Source organism: Chinchilla lanigera, unplaced genomic scaffold (assembly GCF_000276665.1).
Source record: "Chinchilla lanigera isolate Chin_1 unplaced genomic scaffold, ChiLan1.0 scaffold00023, whole genome shotgun sequence".
NCBI lineage: Eukaryota > Metazoa > Chordata > Mammalia > Rodentia > Chinchillidae > Chinchilla > Chinchilla lanigera.
Window position 1 is genome coordinate 12833119 of NW_004955424.1, and position 19462 is coordinate 12852580.

At 36.3% G+C, this 19462-nt stretch overlaps 1 protein-coding gene and 1 pseudogene across 6 annotated transcripts in view; one reads left to right on the plus strand and one right to left on the minus strand.

Annotated features, from left to right (window-relative positions):
- Exoc6b (exocyst complex component 6B) overlaps window positions 1-19462 on the plus strand; it is a 530721-nt gene that overhangs the window by 55481 nt on the left and 455778 nt on the right. For all 6 annotated transcript variants that reach the window (XM_005385581.2, XM_005385582.2, XM_005385583.2 and 3 more), the window contains exons 2-5: window positions 7645-7810; window positions 12755-12802; window positions 15010-15100; window positions 15216-15261. In XM_005385581.2, the coding sequence (XP_005385638.1) occupies window positions 7645-7810; window positions 12755-12802; window positions 15010-15100; window positions 15216-15261 (351 nt within the window). The remainder of the gene's footprint in view (window positions 1-7644; window positions 7811-12754; window positions 12803-15009; window positions 15101-15215; window positions 15262-19462) is intronic.
- Window positions 2768-7079, minus strand: LOC102015420 (annotated as a pseudogene).

Below are 19462 nucleotides of genomic sequence, written 5' to 3' on the forward strand. Positions count from 1 at the left end.
AAAAAAAAAAAAAAAAAAAGGATTTGTTTGTCTCTATTAGTAGCTTTATGGTATCTGTCATTGAAGCTATAATAAAAATTTTAAGTAGGAAATGCAAATGTTTTAGCCACTAACATGAGTCCCTTAATATATATCTCTAATTGTTAAGTAAATTCTTAATATATTCTGTAAAGAATCTTAAGTTAAATCGGACTTCTTGTGGTGATGGTAGATATTAAGTGTACCAGTAGTCCCATTTAGCTCAAGTATTGCATGTTTAAATGTTAAATTAGACACACTGGTTTCTACACAGCAGATCTGTACTATTTGCCAGGTATAGTATAACCTTGTCTATATATACATGCTAAGTACATTACTGCTGTGTGTTCAGCAGTGTCCCAGGTTAGATTCAGTGGGTGTCATCAAGCTTTGTAAGTGCTCTTTAACTTCTTATCATTGGAAACAGCATTCATGATCTAACTATTAGTTGTAAGATATGACCACCAGTGAAAGATGGAATGGAAAATATATTTTTTCATTTAACATAAATTGGTATAAAAGACAAAACAAAGCCTCTGACATATCCGGTATTGCCTTTGTGTCTTCAGTTACTGATAATGATTAATTGTTCTGTACAGCATTATCATGGTGGTTATAGCAGTCTCTGTGTCCTAATTTGGAGTTTCCTTGCTTTCATTAGTTTATTTTCTGTTTTATTTTTGTTATTGATTTTACTGATGCTTTGTGACAAATTCTCCTTTTCTACTTTCCACTGGTATTTAACCAAAACCAGATTTTTAGTAAGTTCTTTGGCTAGGTACCAGTTGAAACTGCCCCTTCCTGTTTTTATGCTTTTGAAAATAGCCATTCTGGGGGTTCCCTTCCTACCTTGAGGGAAATTACCATCACTGCATTCTTTTGGTTGCATGGGCTGTTTTGGTGAAGCCAGTTGGATATGTTGCTATTTGCAAGGATGGAGAAAGAACTTGAACATGTTTGATCTTCTGTGGTAGTACAAAAATCATTCGGGTTTGGCAGTTAACTCAGAATTTGCTAATTGTCATATGCTTCTGTCAATGATGATGACACATAGTGGTCTGCTTCATCTTTATGAACACAGAGCATCCACATTATAATATCAATATCTGAATTAAATTGATAGGCTACTGAAGTAAGGAGATTTTAAACTCCCTTTGACCTCCTGCAGTTTTTCTTTCAACATCATGCTGAAATGTGTTTTTCCATTTTATTTTTAACTTTTGGAATAAACAAAACTACGAATGATGCTTTTATTGAGCTTAATGAAAAGAAAATGTTTGAGGACTAAAACCATGACAGAATTAAAAAAAAAATATATGAGAAAGACCAGAATAACTCTGGAATTTTTCCTTGGGTTAATCAAAACCAAAAAACCAAAATGTTCAGCCCTTTCTGTCTTGAAGTTTTCCCTGTTTCTGAAAACATCTCAGCAAATATGCTTTATGTCTTATGATACTCTGTGGCATATGAAACAATGGAAATTTGAAACAATTGGAAATCCACACCTGTTAGGTTCTTACCCTTCCTCCTATGTGTCCATTTTCAAGAGACATCTGTGTCCTCTCTGGCCAAGGCTATATGCTAGTAGTTGGAGATAAAATGGACAAGTTATAGTCTATGCCCAAGAGGAGATTAACATTCTAGTATAGGGAGATTGACAAATGAATAAGCAATCAGAATATAATTTAGGGGCATATAATTTAAGTGTATATTATAGAGGCTTTCCTGGAAATAAGGTGCGAACTGAGATTTCAAGGGTTTGTAGGGTATTCTTAACTGGAAGAAAAAGGGGGAGAAACAGTTTAGGTACAAAGTCAAGATTTTTCAGCTATGTTGGTTGATTCTTTGATTTGCTATGTACCTTTGAAAACAACAATATTCTGTCATTTAGGATACTGTCCTTTGCAAGTAATGGAATACTGAGGGAAGTAGCTTCAACAATAGGAAATTTATTGTTATATAATATGAAATTTGATTATAGTACTACTCTTTTGAACCTTTGCTAACAGATTGCCCTGTACTTTTCATCGGTAAGAGTTTTGTCACATACTCTTATATAAACTAGTCATTGACAAGAGGAAAGAAATTACTATGATTAATTTATACACTAGTATTTATTTCTTGCAGTACAACGGGAAGGTGAAGTATCAGAATAAAATGGGATACTTCTCACAGGAAGAAGGTGATAGCTGTTGTGTAGCCCCAAGTAATAGGCAGCAGTCTCATCTTGAAATGGAAGTTTGTCTCTTTCTTTTAAACTGCATAGCTTTGTGTCAGGCTTCATATTAATGCTTTTTCTAATTGTGTTTTCCTTGGGAGTCAAGTCCAGCTATATCAGTAACAATGTAATTTTGATTAAGATATTTCACTTTTTCTTGCCCTTAGTTTCCTCAAATATAAATAAAAGCTTTGTATTCAAACTCTTAAGATCTCTTTCAACTCCCTTGCCCCCAAATGGCTGCAAAAGTCCAGCCGTTTAATACCAAAAGCTTCCTCATTCTCAGGTCCAGTCATGTGGGCGGGGGCTATGGAAAGCCAGGGTGAATGTAGGCAGCAAGTGAGGGGTCTGTCAGGTGCTTTCTCCCATGTCACTAACTCCTGAGAATGCAGAAGGCCTCTTCTCTGCCCAGCGACCAATAGGAAGCTCCGTCCACAAGAACCTGGACAGCCCATGCACTGAACCAGAGAGCGTGAGGGTGCCAGGACTGTCTGGGGAGAAGGGGGATGAGAACAGAAGTGACTGGTCTGCACCAAGCTTAGGTCTGCTGGCCTGTCTCTGCCATGTCCAGCTGCCAGAAGGGCCACAAGCACTCACACAGGCCTTGCTTTCTTCTCAGACCTCAGAGCCTCATCGTGAGCTTTCTGCTTCTGTGCCAGTTTGTTGGCCTTTAGCATTTTGTGCCTCTTGCCAAACATGATCTTTTGGTAAAGATACTTCTCATTCTTCATAATCATGGTGCTCAGGCAGTTGGCCTCACTTTCCTTCTTTTGGGCCAGCTGCTTCTTGTCCTCTAACTTCATGGTGCCTGTCATCACCTTGGGTTTCTTCTCCTCCATCCTCTGTTCATTCAGGGTCGCCAGATGGGCCTTTTTCTTCTCTGAACCAGCCTTTCTGATAAGAACGGATGCTACACTTGATCTTAGCCAAAAGGCCGAGAAGGGATTGAACCAGCCTTTCTGTCCTCCTCCTCTTCATCACCATCACCTTCATTGTCTTTTTTCCTCTTCTTCCTCCTCTTCTGACTCTTTTAAGTTTCCTGGGTTGCCTCCTTGCTGCAGAGCCAGCAGCTTCAGCTTCTCGGGTGGGATGTAATCTCTTTCCTTCTCAGACATGAAGGGCAAAAGTTGTAGGGGCAGCTGTACCCCAGGGAAGTACTCTGCCACAGGGAGGAGGAGCTGGGCTTTGACATGGTCAAACACCTGTTGGAGCTGCATGTAGTGCCTGCTGATGATGGGGCTTTGCTCTTCAGGCTGGTTGACAATTTGGTGGGTGATGCAGGAGTCTGTGACATAGGTGGCCCCAGTGCACAAAGATTTCTCCCAAGACATGTCCCCCCTGAAACTTCTGATGATGAAGTCCAGGGCCCCTTGGGGCACCTCGAGGTTCAGGAAGAACTTTAGGTCTTCAAAGAGCTTCTTGTGCTTTTCTGGAACCTCCAGTTCTTTCTGGTTCTCTTCCTGTACCACCAGGCCATCTCCCCATCAGCAGGAAACCCATCAGCCTCAGCTTTATCCTCTGCAGCAGGCACCACACATGGGCTAGGCTGGCACTGATGGCCATCAGTTTCTCCGTGGAGCTCTCAGAGTCCAATGCATAGGCATCCTCCCTTGCCTTCACCTCTGCTTGGGCCTGACCCTCGAGCTTCAGTGGATAGTGGAGGTTGTGCAACTGGTAGAGGTGGGGTTGACAAAGCCCAACAAGGTGGTGTAGAACTCAGTAAAAGTGGCCATGACCCTGTAGCCCATCCGTCGAGTGATCATGGTGGAAGGCATAGAGTGTGAGCCATACAATGGGCTGCCCCAGCACCTCAGCCTAGTAGTAAATGCCTTTGATGGATAGGAAGACCTTGTGCAGTGCATGGGGCAGCCATGATGTAGTGCAGAAACTCCACAGTTAGCTGGTGGCACAACTGCATAGTCTGCAGGTGGCACTTGTATGCCCACGGGAAGGTGGAAAAGAGGAAGCACATGGACGGGGCATTGTCCAGGTCCCACAGAGCATTGATAAACATAGGGTACCACTCTCGATGATATAGTCAAGTTTGTAGTTGGGCTTATTATCCTTCAGAAGCTCCATGGTGTTTCACTCACTTTTCCCATAGGCCTTGCAGAGCTTCTGAATAAACACCTTATCTTCCCGGAATTTGTTGACAATGGGTTCATGGAGGAGAAACTTGATGTCTTTAGTGAGGTAAAAGGTTTGGGCTGCTGTGGAGCCCTTGTTAACTGTCTTCATATGTTTGAGCTCATGGGCATAAACGCTCTTCAGGATGCACAGCCACCTAACGTCTGCCAGGCTCAGCTGCAGCTTCTTCTGGGCTTTGTTCAGGTGATGTAGTTGGTGGCAGAGCCTTGTTCATAGTTTTTCTCCAAGCCACCCGTGGCTCTATGTTGAAGGCCCTACCAGGTCTGCACAGACAGACAGCACCACTTCCTCCTCTTTCAACTCTTAACGTGTTGTGGCACGTTTTCCTTGCTCTAACGGGATGGACTGAGGTACTGGAGAGGGTACTTTCCAGCTGTGTGAATTGGCAAGTTACTTCATCTTCTTGGGTTTCAGATTCTTTATTTGTAAATGGTAACAATATGTAATTCATAAGGTACATAGGATTTAAATGAAATTGCATAATATTCATAACATTATTCACTCCCCCCTTAACATGCAGATTTGAGCTGATGTAGGCTCTAAGCAAGTTATATAATCCTGTGGTGGTTTAGTATGGAATGATAAATATCTGTTTAATTGAATTCCTTGTGTACATTTTATAAGTGAGAATTTCTTAATAGGCATATGAAATCTAGATGGAAGACAGATACAGTACCATTTTACGATGTTTAGTGTGTGCATCAGATATGGATGCTAGGATAAAAATTGTACTTATTACAAAAGCCTGTGGTTTTCTGTGGGGGTAGAGTTTGAAATCAGACTCCATACACTGGTACTTTACTTATTTGATTCAAAATTTAGGCTATAAAAAGTCATTAATTTCTAAGAATTTCTTGTTTACCTTTTCTTAAGTATTGGAATATTCTTGGAATTATTACAAATAACTAAACTAGTGGTGCAGTTTATTCCACAGATGTTATGTTTAACTGTCTCATATTTAGATGTGTCAGAAGCACATGACTTTGTTTGAAAGATCCTGTTTTTAATAAATAGAAACTGAAATGCTAAAGTGATTTATATAATTTAATAACTATAATTCTTTGGCTAACAGGTTTATAGAATATAGTTCTTAGAGTTCTTTTAACAATCCCATTTACTTGGCTTCATCACATTCAAGTTTTAAGGACTGTTGGAATGTGCCATCACTAGATGGCAGTCTTTCTCTACTTTAAATCCTTTGTTTATCAGAGAAAAGCTGGTAGTTTTAACAGAAGTGGTGGGACATAGTCAATTTTAAGGGACACATTTTGGAGGGTGAATGTCAGGACTTATTAAGGGATTGGATGGAAGATAGGATGGGAAAGAGATTAGAAGTGATTCTTAGATATTTAGCTTGGGCAACTGGATAGTGCCATTAGTTGTGTGGTAGGTGGCTGCGAAATTTGGTGAGGAATAAATTTGGGAGTGGAGATAGGTTGGTTATAAAAGATTTTTTTTCTTTGTTAAATTTGAGATGGCTTTTAAAAATCCAATTGAAGTTGTTAAGTAGTAGCTGGAGATTTGAGTCTAGTGTGCAGGGAAGTGCTCTGAATTGTAAGTATAGATTCAGAAGTCAGTGCTTCTGAATGGTATTTCAGAGGCATCAAATTGATTGCTTTGTGAGAGAACACAGAGAAAAGAGATGGTTTTATGAATATTTAGAATTGAAACAGAGGAGGAGCTGGGAAGGGAGATTGAGAAGACATGTCAGTGAAAGGTTAAAAATCATGTTAGTATGGTATCTTTGAAATCTACTCGAGAGTGTTTGAAAAAGGAGAGACTATCAAACTTTAGCAAATGCTGCTACGAAGTGGAGTACAACGAATACTTACCTCTTGTCAAGTAAGGAATTGAGGTGGAAAGGAAATGGAAAGAAATTTTGCTTTTCTTTTTTTTTTTTCTTTCCCCTCCCCTAGGTAGGGGAGCAGAGAAATGAGGTAGTTGGAGAGGGATGTATGTGTAGTAAAAGGCAGGTTTTTAAAGGTCATATTAACATATACATGAGAATGATCTAGTAGAGAGGGGGAAATATGTAGTGCAGAGGAGGGATAAAAGGGAATGATTATAGAAGGAATGTTCTTGAGACAACTAGAAGGGTTGATTGTATCTAAAAGCTTGGAACACTTCTTCCATTGTTACAGGAGGCTAGACAGAGTAAGAGGCACACATCTTAGCAGGTTGGTTGGTTTTCATGAGGGAAGAGATATTTTACTTCTTTTTTTCTATGAGGTATACAGTAAGGCCAAGTAACTGAAAGTGAGGGCGTGAACATTGAGGAGAAGAGAAAGTAAGGTTAGATATTTTAGAGAATACAAACTATTTTTTGGGAGGGGGTAACAGTGATACAGGTTGAGCATCCCTAATCTAAAGATCCAATATCTGATTTTTTTTGTTTTCCTTGTTTTTGTTTTTTTCCGGTACCGGGAATTGAATTCACGACCTCGTGCTTGCCAGGCAGGCACTGTGCCGCTGAGCTAAATCCCCAGCCCAAGATCCAATATCTGAAATGCTCTAAAATCCAAAACTTTTTGAGTGCCCACATGACAGATGTCAGAAGTGGAAAATTCCATACCTAATTTCATGATAAGTTGCAGTCAGAATGCTGATGCACTAAAAATATTACATAAACTTGCCTTTGGGCTGTGTAGAGGTATATGAAATACTTATGAATTTCATGTTTAGATTTGGACCTCATCCCTAAGAAATCTTATTGTGTATTTACAAATTTCTAAAATATGAAAAAATCCAAAATTTGAAACATTTGTCATCCTCAAGCATTTTGGATATGGACTATTCAACCTGTAGTAGAATTTTCTAGTGATATTAAATGCCTAATGTAGGTTTGGAGCTGTAGAGCTATATTGAGTATAACCAGCCCAACTATGAAATTTCTCCAGTAGTTTTTAGCTTTTTGGGTAGAGTCATGGAATAATTGGATAGTTGGGTTACCAAAATTGAGTTTGTCTAGACTAGTTAAATTAAGAAAGACAGAGACAGGGGCATTGTAATTAACTCCTTTCATTTTATGAGGAGAATTTTGTGGTGAATACTGTCAAATATTTTTAAGTGAATGAGAAAGCAAATTTTTAGATTTTCCTAGAAAGTACTCTTTAACATTGAAATAATGTTAAAACAATTGGATTACTTTGTGGCTTATGTACCCTAAAAATCTAATATTCAAATAAAATTGCTTCTGGGGTTGTATTTCTCTTTCTGCTTAAAAATAAATGTGCCATAATTTTCATGGCTTTTTTTTAAAGGTCTGTCTATGATGGTGAGGAACATGGACGATTCATGGAGAAGCTTGAAACTCGCATCCGCAATCATGACCGAGAAATCGAGAAAATGTGCAACTTTCATTACCAGGGCTTTGTGGATTCTATTACTGAATTGCTGAAAGTGAGAGGAGAAGCCCAGAAACTCAAAGTAAGGAGACTCTACAAGATACTTGTTTCTCTCTTTTCCTCTGAGGTTCTGATTAGCCTTAAAAGAATATGAACTACCTTACAGATCACAAATTTATAGTAGAAATTTTTGTGTTGTAAGAAAGGAATTTATACTGAAACCTAAATAATTGAGCTTATGAGTTTTTAGCTAAAGAGGATATCCTTTTTAGTTAAGAGTTTCATTGGGATATCTACAAATGAGTCAGAACTAGCAATCAGTAACTGTTTCTTTCAAACAGAAACTCAGTTTGATTCTTCTTGTCATCTTCCTTCCTTCCTGGATAAAAGCTATCTTTGAAGAATGCCAAAGTTTCAGGGCATTGCTTTAAAATTATTTGCAGCATGACGTGTAGGCCAAGGGAGAAAAAGGTCTGTGTAGTTGTGCATCACCAAAGCATGAAGGTTCTTTTTTGATGTGACAGATTCACATTTAGGAAGAGGGCTGGTCAAGTTGGTCTGGTCCTTGTTGTAGCAAATTCACTAATCTTGGATAAATGATTTTGCTTATTCACCTTAAATCTAACTACTCTACTAAACTTATTCTGTTATGTTGATTTTTACTATGTGTGTTGCTGAAGTGAGCACTTACTCTGTTATATCAAATAATTTATGTTTAGATTTTTTTAGTGTTCTATGGAAATACTTCTCATATAATCTATATGTAATTAACAGTTTATTTTCTTTTTTCTAGTCTTTATGCTTTTAATTTTTTTCTTGTTGGATTTGAATCAAAACTCTAAAAGGATTTTCATAGGTAAATGGTGAATTCGATAGGGTAAAATTCATCTAAAAGAAGACATTGGTAGGAAAAAGAATGAAACAATTTTATTGAAGGGTAAAGTGGGATGTCAGATACTAAGTTATATTCTAAACCTACAGTAGTTTAAAATCTCATCTGACTGCAAAACAACCTAAATGGACATGAAACTATCAAATATCTTATTTTATTTAATGTGAAAGTTTATCTTTTGTGATAGAAATTTTAATGTTTGATTATAGAGTACTCTGCTAGTCTTCACTAGGGGATGTTATATATTGTATAAAATTATTGTCTTTATAAAATCATCAAAATTCTGAAGTGTAAAACACATTGTGTCTGAAGGGTTTAAAATTTATAGACTTATACAACAGTATCTATCCATCTGAAGAAATTAAATATTGCCAACAAAATTAAATTTCTCTTTTGTACATCTTAGTTTCTTCCTGTACTTAGAGGTAACAAGTCTTTTGCTGTTTGTTTTTTTTTGTTTTTTTTCTCCAGTACCAGGAACCGAACTCACGACCTTGCACTTGCCAGGCAGACGCTTTTGCCGCTGAGCTAAATCCCCAGCCCTCTTTTGCTGTTAATGTGCTGTTTTCCTTACCTAGTTATCCTAGCTTTCCATCCTCATCTTGGGTTGTTCTTGTCTATGCCTTTTGCATACTTGTGTCCCAAACCTATCCCAGTTTCTTGGGACCTTAGTCCATGACAACCCACAGGATATTGAAGTGGCCATGTTATGGAATCCCTCCTTGGCCATGTAGCACTGAATATTGCCTATAAATGCTCATGAGTTGATGATATCACTTGCTGATTGGTACTCATCTGCTTTCCCTTTATTTGTCTCCCCTTCAGATTGCTTCAAGTTGCAAATTCCTTCAGATTGGTCAGAGTGTCTCTGAGAGAACATGTGAGCTGAATGCTTCCATTTCAGGGTTCTTGCTGCTTCAGGCTCTACCCAGTTGCTCTGAGGCTGAGAGGATTAATGTCTAGCTGCACATCTGATAGACTGTGCTCTAGGGAGATCCATTTGGTCTAGGTTCAGAGCCAATAAAGGGTAGTTTCCTGAGCTACAGGAAAGTTTCTAAAATAGTATAGGAAAATGAAAAAGAATAAGTGTTATCTATTTACAATACTATTTTAAGACCAAAATGAAAATAAATTATACTCTTTAGGATGTCCATTACATGATTCACAGCATTGCATAAATTATATTTATGTATATGTTCATACTTACCATATTTACGTTTCCTAAATCAAAAGAAATCCCAGACTATTGTCAGTATAGTTTCTTTTCATTGTAATGTATTGAAATAGTTTTTGAACAGTATTTAAATAATTATTTTCTTTCTTATCAGAAACATTAATCAGGCTCCTATGGATATATTTTATTTTATTTTAGTTTTTTTGAGACAGGTTCTCTCTATGTAGTTCAGATAGGCTTTGAACTCACGGTGAGCCTCCTGCTTCAGCCTCCCATGTGCTGTGATTACAGGCATATACCATATGCCTGTTTCCAATGTATATTTAGACCATAGTTTGCATGAAATCAAGTTAGTGGACTTTGATTTAGTGATCTTTTAACAAACACTAAAATTAAACAGTTGACTAGGAAATATAGTATATTATATGTAGTAAGAACACAAATTGTTTCTTGAAAAATGTGTGTATTTATAGGTGGCGAATTGCAAGGTAAATATATTTTTTTATTATGATTTTCTGAGGTTAAAACAAAGTGAGAAGTGGTGTCTTCATAAGGTAAAGAAGGCCACTTTAATAGGAACAGTTATGCTGACTTTAGCAGTATTTTTGGAGGGTTGAAATTTAGAAGAGATCTCCAGTATAAGATTAAGATAAACATGTAGCTTATTATTGAACAACTCCTGTGAAGCACTATCATTCCACTTCCCTTCTGCTAGTTCTTCAAGATATTTGAGGGCAGCTGTTATTCAGGTGTGTATGTAGTGTATATGGTCCAAATATAGTGTCTCTCAATAAGTATTTGCCCCCTTTTTGGCCTAAAAAATTCCTTCATCTGTTTTTCATGTGTGGTAGCTTTAGCTCCCTCCCCAAATTATTCACGTCTTTGTGCTTTAGCTTGTCAGTGGCCTTTGTAAAACATGATATTTAAATGTAATTCCCGTAGTGTGGTCTTATTATAGACCAGGGATGAGCAGATTCTATTTTTTAGGCCAAAGCTGTCTTCTATGTTTTTAAATGAAGTTTTATTAGAACACAGCTATGCCTACTTATTTACATTTTTAAATGACTGCATACCTGCTACAGCAGCAAAGACTGTGTGGCCTGCAAAACCTAGAATGCTTACTGTCTGACCTTTTATGCAGTTTGTGGATCCCTGATTTAGATAGTGCTTCTATTAATGCCTTGTATCTGCATTTGGGGAGCTACCGCAAACTCTTAATTCATATTGAGCTCATCGTCCAATAAAACAACAAAGTGTTTCACATGTGGTGCTCTTAAGTAATAAAGAGGTAATTTGAGTGTTTCTTGCCTCTTTTTTTTCATGTTTTTTAAAGGTTTTCTGGAGGGGTCAGATTTCATTTTCTTTTTGAAAGCAGAGATACATGTGGCAATCTGCTCTGAAAATATAGTTTAATTATTGTGTATAATTTACAGAAAAGATTTCAAAAAATTGGTTTCCTGAAAAACTAGTTTCTTGAGATGATCTTGAATAAAAGGGTGTTATGTTAGGTAAGTTTGGAAAACATTTCATATTCTATCTTTTTCTTGAATATTTACACTGTGTGTGCATGCGTGTATGCATGCATGAGTGTGTACACTATGTTAGTAACATTAACATTTTTCTATCTTCTAAGGTACAATCACAGGAAGTACTGGATTAGGAGAATGTTATCAAAATATAAGGAGTAGTAGTTACTGGTGGAAGACTAGACAGCTTCTACTAAAGAGAGTTTTAGAAATTAATATTGTTCATGTTTTTATAATGTCTGAGATGAAGAAATTACTATTTTGTGTACTCACTATTTTTTAACATCAGTAGAAGCATCAAAAATATATTCTACTTAGCAGGCTGAGGCAAGAGGATCAAAAATTTGATTTCCACCCTGGGCAACTTAGTGAGACCCCCATCTTAAAAAAAAACAAACAAACAACCCAAATAAAACCCAAAAAAACTTACAAAAAGGGGTGGACATGTAGCTCTGTACAGAGGTGTTGGCTTCAAGCCCCAGTACCAAAAAAGTAGAGACTAGTAAAATTGTGTGTCTGTTCCTTTAAATTATGAACTATAGATCATTTTAAGGCTTAGTCATGTATTTTTGATGATCTAATGCAGAGAATAATGAGAATGTGGAAGTATTAGGAGAATTAAGATAAAATGTTTTCTAAAGTTAGAATGATAAAAATTGTAAAAATTTGATCTGAGTTAAAAAGTTGAATTTGTGGGCAGCGTGTAGCAGTGCATGCCTGTAGTCCCAGTGCTGAGGAGGCTGAGGCAGGAGGATCACAGTGAGTGCCAGGCCAGCCTGGGCTACATAATGAATTGAAGGCCAGCATGAACTACATAGTAAGACCTTGTCTCAAAAAAAACAAAACAAACAAAAATACCAAGAACCAAAAACCAAAACAATACCAAAAAAAGTTGATTTATACCTAACCTTTCAAGAATACATTGGCAAAGTGAGAAATGTCCACAATATAATTTGTTCATTCTAGATATTGTAGAAATCGTAAGGTTCTTTGTAGGTTATTTTTCTAAAAGTGTGATCTTTACTCATTGTAACGTCTTAGTTTAGAATGTTCCAATGTAAACATGTCTTTCAGTAAATATTTCTTTTCATTGTTCAAAAGGTCATGCAGATGTCCAGTAGAAAAGTGGATATAGTTTAAATTCAAGAGCGTGTCACTGGACCAACATGTGGTGGAATATTAAAAGTAGCTAGCTACCTTTTCGTATTAATTTTTTTCTTTTGAGACAGGTTCTCACTATGAAGTTCAGGCTGGCTCTGAACTCACTTATATAGCCCAGACTGGCCTTGAACTCACAGCGATCCTCCTGCCTCAGCCTCCCAAGTGTTGGGATTACAGGCATGTGCCACCATGTCTGGCTTCATATTAATTTTTGATCTTTATCCAGCTATTGTCTAAATGTTTTTATGAGTTTAAATTATCTTCTCTCCACAGAATCAAGTGACGGACACTAATAGAAAACTGCAACAAGAAGGAAAAGAAGTAAGGCCAGTTTATCTTGTTAAAAAATATTTTCTGTTCTAAGCCATTGTCTTGATGACTATTTAATGACTGTTCTTCAGTTAGGGCTTACAAATCTGTATAAGCATTTTCCATACTGATTTCCAGGTTGGTTGTATTTGTTTACATTCCTACCAATAATATACTCTAGAAGAGTTCTTTTTTCCCCACATCCTTGCCAGCATTTGTTTTTATTAGACTTTTTTTTTGATGACAGCTATTCTTTCTGGGGTAAGGTGGTACTTCAGTGTAGTTTTAATTTACATTTCTCTATGATCAGTGATGTTGAACATTTTTTCATGTATTTATTGACCATCTGTACTTTTGAGAAGTGTCTTTTCATTTTGGTTGGCCATTCTTTGATTGGGTCCTTTATTTTGGGAGGGGGCCTTAATTTTTTGAAGTTCTTTAGGTATTGTTTTATTTTTTTTCATAGAAGTAAAATAGCATGGTTTTTATATTTTCTTTATTAATATCTATGTGTATTACATTAAAATAAAAAAGACCTTAAGCAATATATTGGAAGTACTTGGGTGTTACTTTTGCTTCTCTTAATGTTTTTCTCATTTAAATGAATATAGTCATTAGAGAGTTTAATGAGAGAGAATGCAGCCTTCCCTAGTTGCATTTTTAAATCATTAATTGAAAATATGGCCAATGCTCTTCTCTGCCTGGAAATGTTCATTCCCTAATATTCACTTAACTTTTCACTAAGACCTGTCCTAAACCTTATTTGTAGTTGTAGTCTTACCCCTTATTCCCTGCCTTTTTTTTTTTTTTTCTTTGTGATATGGGGGATTGAACTCAGGGCCTGTGTGTGCTAGGCAAGCACTATACCACTGAGCTACATCCCCAGCCCTCCCTGCATTCTTTTTACCTATTCCCAGTTTATTTTTCTCCATTTTTTGATTTATATTTTTACTTACGTAATTTTTTTATCAGTCTCCCGTTGTTAGAAATTATGTCTATGTGATCAGAAGGTTTTGTTTGTTCTATTCATTGTTGTATCCCTTTTATCTGCTTAGATAGTAATGGCAGAAAGTGGGACTCAGTAAATATTTGTTTATAAAGTGGTGATGGCTGGGGATAAAGTTCAGTGGTGGGATGCTTGCCTGGCTTTCATGAGGGATGGGTTCAATCCCCAGTTTCAAGGAGACGAAAAGAATGATTGATTCTATTAATGGATATATTCACTGTTTAAACCTTGACAGTTAGCAATATTTTATGCCCACTTACTCACTTAATCCTCATGGCAGATGAAGATAATATCAGAGCAGTTATTGTTTTGTTGATGATGACTAGAACTGATGATTGCTAAGTTCATAAAATCATTGGTAAGACTGGGTTATAACCCAAGTTTTCTGACTCATAGTCCATTACTGGTTTCTGTATCATGTACTTGCTTTATCCCCTAATACTTACTTAATATTTAATTCTAATAATCTTTAAGGTTTGCTTTTGATTGTTTGATCAGAGATATAATTAGGGACATTCTCTTTTATTCTTTTTTTTGCATGATATCTAAGGAAATAACATTTTTAGGTATGGGTGTAGGATCAGTGCTGCAAGTAGCTAATTAAATTATTGTCTCTCATGTTCTGAGTATGCAGCGGACAGTTTCTACCGGCATACTGTGGGATGACTTCAGGTAGAATCCTTTAGGAGCTGTGGGAAGAAAAGTGGATTACTCTGTACTAAACTGAATCTTATAGAGAAGCCACCTCTTCTAAGTTTGTGGCTTATTGTTGAAATAGAAACTTAATTGAAGATCATTTTCATGCTCATTTGAAGCTGTATAGGAAGGACTGTTTTCTTTCAGTTTAGCATTGGTGAAAGAAATATAGACTCTTCTTAGGAGATTGATGAAACCATAAATCACGAAGAGTCTGAATAGGATTTGGAGAAAATACGTAAAATGTTTTCTTTTTTTCCTGGATAGCCCCTATATTTTAGGATTTCATTTCATGTAGTCCATTCTAGCATACTCTGTATCTTGGGGAGAAAGTGGAAAACTGTGCAGGGATGTTTTACTGGTTGAGAAAGGCAGTTCCTTAGTCCACTTGGAAGCTCTTACTATGAAACTGTCTGGGATTTTCTGATGAATTGAACACAGTGTGGAAAAATGTGACTGAAAGCTTTTTATTTACAGCTATTGGCGTAATTCAGTGTTTTTTTCCCCTCTTACCAAGCTGGTGATAGCAATGGAAGAGCTGAAGCAGTGTCGACTACAACAAAGAAATATTTCTGCCACTGTTGATAAATTAATGCTGTGTCTTCCAGGTGAGGAATTGGAAATGGAGTAGAATTCTTGATGGCACTCTTTAGCTTTAATTCACTTTAATTCTTCCTTCACTTTCTCTAAATTAGTTTTTTGTGTTTTTTTCTCTTTTTCAAGTCCTAGAGATGTACAGCAAATTGAGGGACCAGATGAAAACTAAAAGGTAAGAATTTTTATTGAAAAGTTATCATCTAAATTTGCTTTTAGCAGTATAAACTTGTTTTTTGGCTACTTTCTTTGGAGGTAAGAGTAGAATACTGGGGATTAAATCTAGGGCCTGGTGCATACTAGGCAAGTACTTTACCACTGAACCACATCCTCAGCCCTAGAATACTTTTAAGGCCCATATTTGGTATCGCTTTTCCAATATAACAACATCTTCTTTAGCCTCATGTGTGCCTAGTTACTGATTCACTCTAGATTTGTGTTCTACTGGTCATGTATTATGTTTAATAAAAAATAATACTTGTAGTTTGATTTTATAAGTCCCAGTCTTTTAATGGGGAAAGCCTATACTTATTTTAGTGATAGTTTGAAAAAGATATTATGGTTTAATACTGTCATAGAAAAAATAGTTACTGGTTCTCGTGTAGGAGCGGATTTGTCAGGCTTCTCTAGCAAAAGAACCAATAGGATATCATGCTTGTGTATGTGTGCATGCAAGTATATGTCTGCTCATCCGTCTCTCTGGGGGAATATTTATTTTAAGTGATTGGCTACATGATTATGGAGGTTAGTAAGCTCAAAATGTACAAGGGAAGCAATGTTATAACTTGAAAGCAAAGGCAGTCTTCTGGTAAAATTCAGGAGTTTAGCTGCTTTGTACTAAGGTCTTCAACTGTGATTGAAGGAGGGCCACTCACATTATGGAGAATAGTCTTCTTAACTCAAGGTCCATTGATTTAAGTGGTAATCTTGTCCAAAAAAGTAGCTTCAGAGAAAGTTGTAGAAAAATGTTGATCAAATATCTGGGTACCATAGCCTAATCAAGTTGACACATAAAAGTAATCATCACAGAGGGCATGGTCAGTGTCAGATTCAGAGGATTCTTCTCATGTGTAGTTTCTTTTAGTTTTATTCCAGAGAAGACTCTATAGTGACTTTCACTTTTATTCCCAAACTAAAGTAAGCATCCTTACCTTCTCTGCCCTGGGGCACCTTGCAGTATGTGGGTATGTGAAGCAATAGTAAGAACAGACAGAGTACATCTTCCTGCAATGCTAATTTTACTTGGTTTTGAGGGAAAAGATATGCAGCTAAAATGTGTTTAATATTGAAATTATGACTAGAAGCATTGTAGATAAAAAGTCTGAATTCTTAAGAATTTTGAAGCTAAAGCATGAGCATGAGTTTTTTTGTTTCTTTGAATTGTCTCTTTGACTCCCTTTTCCCCAGGAGGATATGTTCACATGGAGTAAATTGGTAGACTACTATGGAATATAATGTTTAGTGAAATAAGAATGTATTAGTGGGGCTGGGCACAGTGCCTGCCTGGCAGGTGCGAGGTCGTGAGTTTGATTCCTGATACCAAAAAAAAAAAAAAAAAAATGTAGTGGAGTTTCCCCAATAACCTTGTAGTAAAGTTCTTAAATTGCAGCGAATAGAAAAGCATATGTGTACCTACTTGTCTGAATTAAAGAGAGATTAATGACTTTTCAGTTGTGATCCATATATATATAAACATACACATGTATAAACGTGTATGTGTGTAAACGTATATACATATGTATGTATATAAACATAACTTAAATATATATGGATATATATATAGTATTGAATCTAGAAGTGGTCTACCATTGAGCTACATCCTTCTTTATTTTGAGATAGGATCTTGCTAAGTTGCCCAGGTTACGCTTAAGTTTGCAATCCTCCTGCCTCATCCTCCCAAATAGATTATAGGCATGCACCACCATGTCTGGCTATCATATTTTAAAAAATTGCCATTAAAATTTATATCCCCTTCTTTGATCTATACCTTTTCCTGCTTGCCTGAGGAAACTGGTATCATAAATTTTGTGGCTATGCTTGTCTGTGTTTTAAATGTCTATAAATCATATATTTTATTATGTAGATGATTCTCAGTTCTTGTTTTTTCAGATCCATTCATTCACTCAACAAAAATGAATTATGCTCTAGTTTATGTTAGGTGTTACTCTTGGGATACAGCTATGAACAAAACATAAAAGATATCTGCCTTTATGGGATTTTCATACTAATGTAGAGCTTTTCTTTATGTGTATAGATTTAGTACACTCATTTTAATCACTGTATGGTTGTTCACTATGTGAATAATCCATAATAATCCAGTGTTTATTGTAAGTGCTGTTTACCAATATTTTTAGCTCAGCCTTTTTCTGGCACCAGGTAGGGCTATATTTCTTTCCTTTTCTTCTTCTTCTTTTTTTTAAATATAGGGCTATATTTCTTAGGCTCCTTTTATATATGTAGGGCTATATGACTGTTTTTGACTGATAAGATGTGAGTAGAAGTAATGTGTGTTACCTTTGGGCTTAGCATTTCATTTCCAATGTAGGTCCTTTCAGAGTTCCCTATTTTTCCTTGCTCATGATAAATGGTAATGTTTATGATAGTTGAGTCCTTGATTATTTTTAATGAGGAGAGCTTCCCTGCTGTCTTACTAAGTTTTAAACTGTTCTTTTAGGTCACTGAGACGTTTGGGGTTGTTACTATAGCATAAATATCCCAGCTGGTGCAGAGAGGGACATTTGGCATTATTTCAGTTGTTTGCTGTGCAGACAATTGTACAATAAATACTTTTGAAAAAATATCTGTTCATGTCTCTTTGGACTCACATTTAAAGTATCTGGATAATGTTCCTAAAATGCTGCTGTGTGCATGGATTGCGTGGGGTAAGCAGGTCTGGGGTTGCCGCTGAGGTTCTGCATTTTTCACAATCCATAGTTCTGTGTTACCTGATGTCCAGTGACTGAAAAGAGTTGTTTTATGTTTTTTAGCCCATACTATACTTGTTTATAAAGTGGGAGGTTATGTCTGTTTTTTGTTATGCCTGCAAGGCTAGAAGCTCATTATTATTATTTTTAACTACAAATACTGGTTGTACTACTGGGTTTTGTGCTCCCGAAGAAAAGATACATCACCATTTATCTCTAGCACATAGAAGGGATTAAGTAGTTGTTACTGATGCTTTTTGATTATGAAAGGAACTAATATTTTCTTGTGGTAATAACTTTTACCTCATATTTTATCATACCTTGAATTTTAAAAAAATTCTTACAGATACTTGTGAGTCACTTTCAAGGACCACTTAATTTTAAAAGCCATCATTATGAAACTTTGTTCCATGCCATGCAAAAAAGTACTGAAATTTTATTTGTTTGGAATCAGCATTCCTTTTCTTATGATAGCGTTCAACAATGTCTCAGTTATTTGGATCTTAGTTGTCCCATTTAGGCCTTATTCAGCTCTTCTTCCTTTATATCCCTTATTGTATTTCTGCTTCTTTCTCTGTTAGGGGTGCTGCAAGAGGGAGGTAAGAGTGAACACGTACAAATAAAATTTAGGAATTTCCCCTTTGATTCAGTTTTAATAACGTTTAGAGGTTTTCAAAAGTAATGTCAAAATCTTGTTGGGAATTCCATGGCCACTGGAAATAGATTTTTTTCTCATGTAGGTGTTCAATTTGCTATCAATTATTTATCTGTCATTGATGTGGAAATATGCTATATATTTGAATAATCTTATTGATTTCCTATGGTTGGAATATGAATATGCTACGGAAGGGATAATGGGGAAAAGAAGGTAATGTTCTTTGCTGCCAGGAATCACTGAGTTTTGTACTAATTAGCCTTGAAAAATGTGGAGCTATTTGACAGACCAGATGTTTTCAGCATGAGCCATGTGTCTCATCAGTGAATGTGCCTGTGTCTGCAGGCAACATTGTTAGATTTTTCTCATTCTATAAACAATGTTCCAAAATATAGCTAAACCCCAAAGTATGTTTATCTTTTTGGCTTAATTTCTGGCTTTCTATCCATTCTAAAGTTTCTGTCTAAAGGAACTGCAATTTATTGCACATAACTCTTCATACCTAATTGTAGTATAAACACCATTCTGTTTACACTGAACCATGTGAATTGTACTGTTTTTGAGTCTGTAAAATTTTAATAAAAACTATTTCAGATTTAACTATATTTGTACTTTTATTTCTAAATTTAGGAGGAATAAACCTTCTCTTCATTTATTTGGACTAAGATTTCAACTCTTGGAACACATGAGAAAAGCCATAAAAAGAAATAAAACAAACTAGTCTTTAGGCTTTAGTGTTTGTGATACTAAGTGCTTTGGAGAAAGAAGAGCTAGCATATCTGCTGTGAAAATCATTC